At 35.0% G+C, this 12,801-nt stretch overlaps 1 protein-coding gene across 1 annotated transcript; it reads right to left on the bottom strand.

Annotated features, from left to right (window-relative positions):
• Positions 1 to 8,753: 8,753 nt before the first annotated feature.
• Positions 8,754 to 10,287, bottom strand: EAF02_005214 (uncharacterized protein; the record flags this gene model as incomplete). Its single annotated transcript, XM_038901262.1, has 3 exons — positions 8,754 to 9,173; positions 9,249 to 9,391; positions 9,453 to 10,287. The coding sequence occupies 3 exons, from the start codon at positions 10,285 to 10,287 to the stop codon at positions 8,754 to 8,756; spliced, it is 1,398 nt and encodes a 465-aa protein (XP_038758602.1).
• Between the last annotated feature and the right edge of the window lie 2,514 nt (positions 10,288 to 12,801).

Genomic DNA, 12,801 nt, shown 5'->3' with positions numbered 1-12,801 from the left:
ATAAAAGGTTTTAATCAATTCTCGGAAAAGACTATAACGAAACCTTTGCTTTTATAGTACAACTTGATATACTCTGCTTATTCTTAACGATTATTACAAAAGAAAACTCGAAATACTAGTATTTCGATATAAAGAATACTTTTATAGAATTCTATTTTAAGAAAGAGATATACCTTATATTATCTTAGGATTTAAGGTATCAGATGGATGTGTTTTATATGTATTAAAAAGCTTGTATAGCCTTAAATAAGCTAAATAAGATTGAAATCAATTTCTAAAGTTTCAATTGATTAATTAAGGTTTTATCTAAAGTCTTGCTGATTTGTGTTTCTATATATACACTGTTCGTCAACTTAATCTGCTAGTATATATCAATAATATAATTACTTTCTCAATCTCAAAAAATCAATTCAATTGATTTTCTATAATATTTTCATTATACTTCAATATTAAGAACCTGGGAAAGATTAATAAGATTCTAGATATTAGGGTTATAAAAGATCGAGCAAACAGATTTCTCATATTGAATCAAGAAGAATATTTGAAAGCTATACTCACAAAATTCGGAATCTCACACACTCAGTATTATACTAAGAAAATATCTGCTACTGATTACTCATACTTACAACCTATTACAAAAAACAACAAACTGATTAATATTACTGAATATCAACAAGCTATAAATAATCTCATTCATCCAATAATATATACAAAACCAGATATCTCCTTTATATTAAGCCGATTATTACAATACATAACAAAACCAGCGAAATACTATAGAATAGGAATAAAGAACTTAATGCAATACCTGAAAGCTACAATCATTCAGAAACTCAAATATAGACCCGAAAGAGTATAATACCAAATCGTAAAGGAATATAACCTACCAGTAGATACTATAAAAGTCTTCACTGACGCAGATTGGGCAAATAATCAATATAATCAAAAAAGTATTTTTGAAGGAATTACTATATTCTATAACGGATCAATATTGTAAACTAATAAAAACAGAATTCAATAGCGATATTAAATACTAAATCCGAATATATATCAATAACAATGTTCATCAAGCAAAGGAGATGATTAATTCAAATACTTAAAGATCTTGGAAAGGCTGAATATGTATCTGCACACGGAAATACTGTTCAATTGTTAAACGATAATCAAAAAGCAATTGCTTTAACCAAAAACTCGCATTTACATAAACAATCAAAGCATATCGATATATACTACCACTTCATCAGGGATCTTACTGAAAAAGAAAAGGTAATAACTAGTTACATCAATACATCAAATATAATAGCAGATGAAATGACTAAACCCTTAACAAGATAGTATTCGAAAGGTTCAAAAACATACTAGGATTGAGATAATAGAGGTACAGAAGATCAGGGAGATTAAAGGTAATAACTCCTATAAGGAGTGTTAAAAGGAATAGAAGTTACCGGTGCTAGCACATATAGTGATTAATAATACAACTACCTAAACGGGCTAGATTAGACGAACCATAGACAGGCATATTGATCCCCTATATAATACTATAGGAAGATCAATAGCTTACACATATAACTATATAGTCAATATAGAGGCCTCTTCCACCCAATCTTCTAATAAGATTACAGTATAGCTGGCACTCATTAGAATACTATTGTAGTTGAAGGCATTGCGATCTATCAAGAAGCTTCGAGTATTTACTAATATTAAATAGCCGGAATGGTTTACTATCTTCTTGAAACTAACAATCCAATTAGCTTTTTCTATAAAAAGATTTACCCTATACTTAGAGACTCTATATTATATTAGTTTCTCTCCTACCTACACCTTAATCTCTTTTCGGATAATTGTATCTAAAAGTGTTATAAACAGGCCCAATATATGTAAGGGATTTGAGATATAATATAATTATACTAAATCTCCACAACTTGAATATTATCCACACCAAGCACAATGATTAACCATATACGATTTTTATCTTACAAAAGGTTTTTGTATTCCTTTAGCATTTTATATCCCAAGATCTATTCCATTCTATTACAATAGAACAAGAGGATTAGTTTAAGCCTTAATCCAGAAACTGCTTTTATAATCTTTAGTTGTAATTTGAAAAAGTTATTAACAATTATCTATTACCTATTTCCTATCTTTATAAAAAATCGTGCAACTATTTCACTCCTATGTTCACGCTTTTATATTGTCTTCATCGTTTTGGGTATACTCACTTTGTGTGACACTTTGCCTTAGAAGAACTGCGAGAGCAGGGTACAATTTATCCTTAGAATCTACAACTACAGAATCGGGAGCAAAGCGCTCGTAGAGCGCTCCTATATACTAGCTATGTACACGTGATCGTGCACGTGCGCAAGCGCGCACGTGAGCGATCGCAGCTGCGATTGGGTGCGATCCGTGACACTTTGATATTCTTTAATACTTGAGGTGCCCTCTCAGTCTTAAGCATATCAATATAGGATTTAGCAATTCCCTTTGAAATTGCTTTTATAATTAATATAGAGATTCTCTATATAGATCTGATTTGTCTTATAATCTTGATTATACTATTGATACATACAGATCTTAGTGTATTGATGTGGCTTAGTTCTATCTTGCTCAGAATTTTAATATATACATCGATCACATTCGCAATCTTTAGGATTACTTATTACTTTCCATTCTCCTTATAGAATTAATTGATTATTGCTTTATAAATAGACTATATATCGCTATCTTTATTATTTTAGTTATCGATATGATCGTTGTTGTTATTGTTGAAACGATTGGATCGCGACCCGACACGCTCGGCAACGCAACAGGTCGCTCACGACCGCACATTGACAGTATCATGGTATTGTAAGATTCCTTCAATATGATTTGTTATAATATAGCTAGTATCCGTTGAATATTTGCTTTGCTTTTTATATGTTATAGGAACCTTAGATAACTGCCATATTAATATGTATATTATAAATTCCTTTTTTGAAAAAAAAGTTGTATATTGATTAATAAAATAATAACTCTGATTATATTGATTATTGTTCTTACAATTAGAATAATCAGAATGATCTCTATCCCTATCACCTTTATTACCACCTCTATCATTATTACTATTACCTTTATTATTATTATCATTTCGATCGCCACCCTAATAGTTATTATTATCCAGATCATCACTATTACCAGGTGATCCTGTAGAAACATTAATCAATAGAATTCTAGAGCCTGATTCTAATATTGATAAAGGTACACATAGGATTCGTATATCTTCAGATTAGAATGGAGCTGATTCTTTATATATATTAAGAGGAATAATTAAATCATATAATTTTACCAGGTTTTGATAAAGTTAGATGATCAGCTGGATTATTATTCTGAGATTCGACAAAAAATTCAGCTTGTGATCTCGAATCGAGTCCGATAGGAAGATGGGTTATTTTGTAAATACAAATAAGTATATCTTATTAATTTAATATTCCAAAAGCTATTCTATAATCTAATTATAATACTCTTTACAGAGAATGTTTTTATTAAAGTATATTGAGATTTGCATTTATATTAATATAAACTTTATAATATTATAAAACTTTGCAAAAATATATTAATATTAATTTATTAATGCTTCTGAGTAGGGCTCGTCAAATAAGCTTGAAATCAAATATAACTATATTCTGAAGAGATATATCAGTGATCCCTATATTCGAATACATAGCTATTCGAAAAAGAAAGTATTCGTCGATCTGATGCTCTGTTCTTATTTTGAATATATATCCTTTGTAGAACTACCTAGCTTTATTAAGATCTTTGAAAAGAAATAATTCTGAGATTTTCTTTTGAATTTCAACTCCTTAATAATTTCTTGATTTTTTTTTTCAGTTATTGTTCTGTTAAGAATATAGGATTGAAAGAAGCAGGAGGATAAAGAGGAGTATTAGTTATATCTTTGTAGAAAGAAGTCTTGAATTTTTATTATAAAGGATTGGTGTTATTAGTTATTATATTGATAAATCCTTCTATACTGGTAAATTAATCGAATGGAATAGGTTTTTTGTTAGTATTGGGTTTCTTATTAGCTTGCTTAAAGCTAATGCTAGCATTTGCCTGGGATATCATGATGTTGATAATAAGAAATAAAAGAAGTAAAAGTGAGAAGGTATTTCGAATAAATAAATTAAGTAATTTGTGATATTATTAATTAATGTTGGTTCGAGAGAGATATGAAAGATGTAGTTCCCACTATCAATAGGCCCCTAAATATCTATTTGTATTCAATCTCTAAAGAGCTAGCTAATGAGGGGAAATAGTAGGCCTTATATAGGCACTACTGAAAGAGCTAGTCTCCTTTGCATTCGCCTAAATACCTTTGATACAGTAGCCATTATATTGAAGTCATTCTTTCGAAGTGAATTCCCTTGTTCACACAATTTCCTTTTCCAAAACAAATCTCTAGAATTCTATAAAAAAGGTGCTAAAATCGAGGTGTTTTTATTTCAGTATATATAGTTTATTCTATATATTTTATATTTGATCAAAATCTCTAAAGGCATTTTCGAGATATTCAAAGAGTATAGTATAATCAGTGAACTGGGGAATTCCATAGAAGATCTTAGGTAATATAAGTTTGTATGCTTTTCCAATAAATCTTCTAATATGTAATCAATTAGACCAAAGTTGTTGGAAATCTATTATGGTTTGTATTCAATTTTCTGTATATCTATTAAACGAATCTATATAGATTGAAGTAGATACTATTAAACTCTTTTGGATTAAGGATATACTTATTCAATTAAGTAATTAGAATAAATATAATAGATCAGAAATAGAGTTAGCAAAAGTTTTGGGGGATACGGTTTCTAAATGAATAGATATAATAGATATGGATTTAGCAATACAATCGAATAAATAAGTATTTTGAATAGCAATCTGTTTGTACAGAGTAATTTGAATATATTTGCAAATTAGGGATTCGGAAATTTCGCGTTCAAGTAATCTATTAATCTCTTTTATTTATTTATTTTTATTTATTTCTATTAATTAACATCTGTTTTGACCTCCCTAAGGGTATTTAGATGTGCTAAGATAAGGAACTATTTGACGGCGTAATCGTCGCGATCGAATTTAGCAATTTAACTTCAATACTAGGGGCTATTCGCTCCTCTGCAAATGCAATCCACTTCTGTTTTCAAAAGAGAATATCTGATCCGAATTATTATTGAAGCAAAGCTTGATTCTTGAGTGGATAGGCTTGTTGTAAGCTTCGATTCTTATAATAAAAAAGAAGAAGCAAGAATAGATTGCTATTGTTTAATCGAGTAATAGGGCTTTTGTGTATATATTGGGTTTATAGTTTTTAGAGATGTAGTGTATTCGAATGATTAATTGAGTAATGAATTTATAAAAGATAGACAACAAGCTTTATTAAAAAGATTATTGTTTTCTAAAGATCCTTTAATAATTAGAATAGATTTGAGTATAAAACTCTGAGTCGGTAATCAACTGAGTGAGCTTGTTAGGTGTGTGTAAGAGTTTCTTGATATATATGATCGCCTGCTTATTAGATTGCATTTCTACAGGGGTATTAATCTCTTTTAGTTTGATATAATATATAGATATTAATTGAAGATATTAATATTAAACCTAAGGTTTTCTAATATCGAAATATCAAATTCTGAGGAGTCCCCAGATTGGTCAGGCAGGTGTAGAGTAGTTATTGCAAAAACGATATTTTAATAGATAAAATGTTAGAAAAGGTGCTCATACCGTATATTATACTATGCTATATCGGGATTAGCCCGTATATACCACTGTCGAGTCCACATATATATATTGTATTGTTATGTAGAACTTAATAATATTAAGACTTTTTTATCAATTCATATATGATTTTTTAATAGGTTATAAGCTTGGATTTGTATAGTGTTAGGATTAGTTTTTCGAAGTCATTTGATTAAAGTTATGATAGATAGTAGTTATTCCATCAAATCTGGAGATTGTTGTTTTTATAAATATGGTTCAATCTTAAAGATATTTAGGTAGTATCTGGTTCAATACGATTGAATAATTGGGGGAGTGCGGTTCCACTTGGTAAATGAATTAGTTTCGATGTTGTTGTAAGATTCCGGTATCCTGTATGGTATTGTAAAGCGTGCAGTGCTATTACGGTGGAGATTGTAATGAATACTTAGATATGCGGTACCAAAGCAATCCAGCCTGTAAGGTTGAAGATGGTGAAGATTGTAATGAATATTTAGGTGTACAGTATCACAACAATCCAATCTATGGGGTTAAAGATGGTGGAGATTGTACAAAATACTTAGATACGCGGTATTATAGCAATCCAACCTACAGGGTTGAAAAGAACAATAAAGTTCTGGTAGATGACTACTATCTATTTTTATCTTTTTTCAACAATTCGAGAATCTCAGTTATAGTATGATTTTCTCGATCCATTTTCGATTCTTCTCTTTTTAATCCCTGTAAGCCCTATATCGATGGCAACGATGTGATATAAGTAATTGGCAGTACTTTACGAATCGATCAAACTTTATACAGTTAAGGGTTACCTGTAGAAAACCTTGAAATTGAGAATACTTTGGATATAGTTTATGGGGGAGCTATAAAACCTATCTAATTTAAATAAAGATTTTTCTTTATCTCAGAAATTTTCCTGTTACCCCCTCCTCATTTCTTCGACAGTTTTCCGATTATTCATACCTACGATCTGATGAGTGTAATGATCATTGAATTATTGTTTTTATTTAATACCAGTTTTTATGGGATTTAATTTGTTTTGCTTACCAGTTCCGCTATTTTACGACATCTCAATTCTCAATCTTATTTCCTTTCGACTTCGATATTCTTTCACTTATTTATAGTTTGTATAATATATCCTGTTCTGATAGATCAATATATATTATTAAATACAAATCAATTATCTTTCTTTTCAATCACTATCTTTATACGATTTCGACTTCGATTTTCTTTGTTGATAATAGCTATATTGACAATCAAAGAAAAGAAAGAGTATATAGGGAATCGGAGGGTCTGTAGGGATCCGAAGGTATTAAATGTAGGGAGTTGAGGTCCTAAAGGGAATTGGAGACAATCCGAACCATATATAGAAAAAAAGCGGATGATTATGGTAGTGGGAGAATGCATATTATTATATTTGGGGAACACTTTGGTATTCTACTATGTAGGAGATGATGGGATTATCTCCTATACTCCTTATGGTAGAGACCAGTAAGACTAGGTGATCAAGGGTATCACTATCAGTCTTGTGTTTCCTTTTGGATATGTTCAAGAGGGAGAGGAAGAGTTGTAGGATATACTCTATAGGGGAGCGCCCTGGCGTTCCACTATATAGGAGAGGTGTATAACATCTCCTATACCCTTGTAGAGAAGAGCAAAGATCAAGGGATCCTATATGATCAGGGTGATTATGTAGGAGATGTATTCCAGTTTTTTTATTAAGAGGAAAGAGCTATAGAGGTATAGGCTCTATAGGTTAGTGGGTATCGTATTACTAGTATAATCCTTATGCTCTTAGAGAAGTGTTATATTAGGTATTGGGTAATCCTAGGGGAGATGATTTTCTTTAAAAATTGGTTAAAAATATTGGTTTCTAGAAAAGGGATTATCAACAATCAATATCTTTATTATCAAATCATTTGCTAATCCGAGAATGCTTTTTAAGTACTTATTAGTGGCTCTCGAGATTCACCAAATGAGAGTGATCAAACGCTGTATACATATCTATATAATATAAATCATACCGCTTAGCTTGATTGAAATCAACTATAGCCCCGATTTACGATATAACGCCTCCATAGCTTTCGATAAACTATATAGTTTTAGATATACAATATCAGCATGGGGGAGTATTAGAAAAGGTACTTATACCGTATATCACACTATACTATATCGGGATTAGCCCGCATATGCCACTATCGAGTCTACACATATATATCATATCATTATGTAGAACTTAATAATATTAAGGCTTTTCCATCAATTCATATATGATCTTCTAACATAAAAGTTATATAATATATAGGGTAAGCAGGTGAAATAGGGTTTTAATAACTTTACTCTAATTTAACAAAATTATATTGATTTAGACAATAGATTCAGATTGAGGATTAAGATATAGTTTAAAGAGCTATGATATAGAATCTTTCAAGTTAAAGATATATAGAATTTTGCTAAGCAAACTAGTCCAATCGGGCTTTAGCTCACTTGCGCTTCGGCGCGAGCGCCCAATTCGGTCCCCTCCGAGGGGACCAATATGTCACGTGATATCACACCGTGACAATAATATAATATAATATATATATTTATAAATTGAATTAGGATTTGATGGAAATGTTTATTAGTGATTTATTTTGGGGTTGGAGAGGAGGGTTTATAGATAGATGAATGAATAGATGAATAAGGGGTGTTTGTTAGGGAGTAAATAGATGAGTGAGTGTTATGAATGTGATGAATAGGAATTGTGAAGAAGGATTTTGACGGAATATGTTGGTATTTGTTGATATTATATTGATACTGATACTGATACTGATACTGATACTGATACTGATACTGATACTGATACTGATACTGATACTGATACTGTGAGATTATAATACAAAATAAGAGATTCTACCCACTTATATAAGCAAAATAATATCTGATGATATTAAACACTATTAACATCTCTCTCATCCTCATCTTCATCCTCATCCTCATCCTCTTTCTCTTCCCCATCTACATCCACAACCTCCTTACAACCCCCCATACATTTCCCTTTCCCTCTCCCCTCCCCTCTCCCCTCCCCACTTCCCCTCCCTCCCCAACCTCCTCACCACCCCCCCACCCCACCCACCAACCGCCTCCACCAACCCCTCCACCTCCTCCCCCGTCTGTCCCGCATGCACAATAATCCTCAATTTTGCCATCCCCTGCTGAACCTTATACCTCACCGGAAACACCGCAAACCCATTCTCCTCCAGACAAAACGCCAATTCCTTACCATGCACATCTCGCGTCCAGAGCGGAATCAACTGCGTCTGAAACGCGCGTTTGTCCCAGGAATCGCAGAGGGGGATTGAGATGATTCCGAGTTTGTTGGCGAGAGGCCAGATGGGGTGCGAGGTTATTTTGTGGAAGAAGAGCGTTACGAGGTATTGGATGTTTGCTCGTCCCTGGATTCACGTGTTAATTGGTTGCTCATAGTGAACATTTTTTTAGAGAAAGAAAGAAAAAGAAGAAAGACCTACTGCTTCAGTCTCAGGTTGTGGTAGTAAAGAGTATCCAGCTCGAATCGCAGCAACCTGATGAAAGGCCGGTCCTGCAGTAATCACCGTCGAACGAGAAAAATTCACCAATGCATTCTTGATAGTGTGACTACCGAGTATCACACCTTTTATACATATCAGTCTCGGAGATAGCGCAACGGGAAGGGAAAGAGAGAGATCACTTACCTCCGATTGATCCAAACGCTTTACCGAACGTATGAGTTTTGATAGCGATTTCCGCATCCAGATTCAAGGCATTCACGTATCCCAATCCTCTCTCGCCCACCACCCCCATACTATGCGCTTCGTCAACAATAAATTGTGCGTTACCGTGTGGAAATATCTCTTTTGCTACCTCCGCCAGTTCTTTCAGAGGAGACATATCCCCTTCAATACTATAGAAACTCTCCACGACAATAAGAACGCACTTCTTTCCCTGTTTGATGAGGGGCTGTGAATCCGACAAGAATGTTAAGGCCTGATGAAACGCATCGACGTCATTATGAGCGAAAGATACTTGTATAGTAGCAAGTGAACGCGACATTCCATCCATAATACTTGGATGAACAAACTCATCATAAACAATAGCATCTCCGGATTGTGGAATCGCTTCAAAAGTCGCACAATTAGCATCACACCCTGAGCCTACAATAAGCGCCGCTTCGACGCCATGATAATCGGCAATTTCCTGCTCCACGGTTTCAATGTAATCATAATTACCATCCGCTAAGCGAGAACCTCCAGCTCCGAGTTGTACATCCGGATTTCGAGCCAATTCTTCATCAAAAGCCTTGCGTAATCGTCCGCTGGCACCAAAGGAAAGAGAATCGTTGGAGAAGAAATCTATGCTTTCTCCTTTGGCCCATGTGTTTTTGACTAGAGTGTGTAGATCATGATTTTTTCTTCGGACATCGAGAGCTTGCTCCAAGTTGCGATAGAAGGCGGGTGCATCACACATAGTATGAGCGCGAGGATTTTGACTGGCTATCCAGCGATTGAAGTTGGGGTTGGAGGGAGACATTGGAAGATTGTGATGAATATTGATCGAATGATAATTTTTTTATTACAAAAAGAAAGACACATCAATTGTATATAAACAAATCGGAAAGTCTAAAATACATGTGATATTGTAATGGAAAGGCATACTAAGCCAGGCATGTTTTTGTGATGACTGCGCCTGATTAATAGTACCAATGCCGACTTGACTGCAGCCCCGAGAGATAGATGTATTGATACGCACTCTAATATTCCTAAAAGGATGATGATAGTATCCGAGCAGACTGTAAATGGACAATCTGTCAGCCTTACCACCCCTTGAAACCGACTTTCTACACCACTACAGCCATGTAGATCACTTTATGACTCTACAAACTTCAGCTACCAACAGACCAACATATTGCATATCTTTATCCAGTCAATAGATACAAAGTACGATACGAAGCGAGGCAGATCACATTATTATATCACCAACTGTAAGCCAACACTCAATACTGAACAAGGATATCATGTGCTCTTGGAGAATTCGGTGAGGATATCGGTCCCGGAACAAGATATAAATTCGGTAAGCGCTTACTTTACTGTTCGGCACAGCACGAATCTGCAAATCATATTTACTGAAGATGGTGTACCAACGTATACCAACATTCAAGTAGAAAGCACTTGCTTTGAAGTATGTTTTTACTAAACGCTCTGAAACGGCATGATATGGCGTGGTTGTGAGGTTTAGAACTCTTAATTGGATCACAAAGTTGGTCGACATATCCGCGCATTCAATTGAACGCACAATAACGCACTCGCATTCCTTTAAGACAAACAGATAATAATTGCCTCAATTATAATATACAATGTGACCCTTGCGAAGCCACTGATCTTGTTCACATGCTCGCGATCAATCAAAGTATTGCCCGAAAACATGGTGGTGCTTGGTAAGACGGATGAATTATACCTGTGATGCACACCTGAATTCCCCTTACTCTATCGTGCAACAATCGGTTAGAGTCGCCTAATCACAGTGTCATGAAATAGACAACAAGTAGTGACCACTGTGCAAGACCTTTTTCTGCTTATGTGGGTTAGAGCCTTATTACCAGGATTTCCACGGCTATGTCTGCTTACTTGTCATCATTTGCATCGCTGACGAACCCATTTAAGTTTCTCAAATTCATCGCCAGCCTGCACAGCCCTAGCGTCTTCAGAATTGCCAAGCGCTACTACATTTATGTCTGAAGCGTAAGGCACGCACAGGCTTACCGATATTGGACGTGTCCAATAATCCAAGCCCAGGAAGATACTGCAACTTGCGATATCGATGCCGAATCCTCGCTCGTTGGCGAAACATCCGAGGATTCCGCACTTGCGACAACGAGGACCATCTCCGTCCCGACTTCAAGTGTACTTTTGAGGATAGTATAATAAATATTTGTTGCGACAGTCCAATCGTACTGATGGATGACTTTTATCCATGAAATTGGAGACAAGCGCAAAGAGAAAAATGTGCGGTTCTTCGGGACGCTTAACCTCAAGGACCACGGGCTTGAAGTAGAGAATGAGTGTATGCTAAATTTGAAAATGCTTTGTTTGGAATCAATCTTCTTGAGTAGGTTGAAAATCACTATGGGCCTGAGGGTGTGAGTACTCTTCGAAGCATCGATCCTAAGATCAAGGACATTCAACTAGGTAGCAATGTTGCCACTTCAGAGCATAACATATTATCAGCACTGCTTAATGCCAAAGAGATCATGTGCGTCAACTGCCCAGACTCTCTAAGCTTAGTCGATGCCACGACCATGTTAAAAGTCTATCCCACCATACAACAGTCTCCATGACTGCTGATTAAGTAGAGGAGGGCCAAGATCTCCGCCACACGGTGGAATATGTCTTATCGCCATTCAGATCGCCCAGATAATTGGAGTGCAGAAGCATGCTACCGTTTGATCCGAACAAAAGATGCCGTGTTCCGCCAAAAAGCTTTAACATTCCCTAGAAAGGACGTTTAAACTTTGTGACAATTGTCTTGTCGGGAAGTATGTGCCGCGAGACCAATAGAAAGGTTGTCGACGAGACCCACAACTTCCTCTCCGATTTGCAAAGCTTCAGCCCCAACTTAGGAACACTTGGCTCTTAATCGATGGCGTTCAAGATTTAGATCGCGCGATGTTCACCTACATGGTTGAATATGGAGCTCGCAGCCTCATCTGGCCCGGTTGTTGTTCCGTAGAGATCCCGATTAAATCTTTATCGATAAGCTCAACAAAGTGGTATGTAGATATCGATGTTATTCCATGATACTATCAACAACATCATGAGCTGGACGGCGTCTCTGGTGTGTTATCCAAAACCCCGGATACCCTTTTCATCACCATCGTTGACTTGTTATTCAACATTTGGTTGGTGTTGAATTGATTGATCAAACAGGTATCAAATGAGAGTGATTGAAGTATCGTAGCCAATAGGAACACACTCAAAGATCAGCATTGCATAACCGATGATTTTCAAGCAGCCGCGGCTTAATCGATTGCGCGCCTCCGCGAATACA

The sequence above is a fragment of the Botrytis sinoallii genome (assembly GCF_014898435.1).
Source record: "Botrytis sinoallii strain Bc 23 chromosome Unknown BSIN_008, whole genome shotgun sequence".
Classification (NCBI taxonomy): Eukaryota; Fungi; Ascomycota; class Leotiomycetes; order Helotiales; family Sclerotiniaceae; genus Botrytis; species Botrytis sinoallii.
Note: the sequence above shows the minus strand (reverse complement) of the source record. Positions and strands in the feature narration are given on the sequence as shown.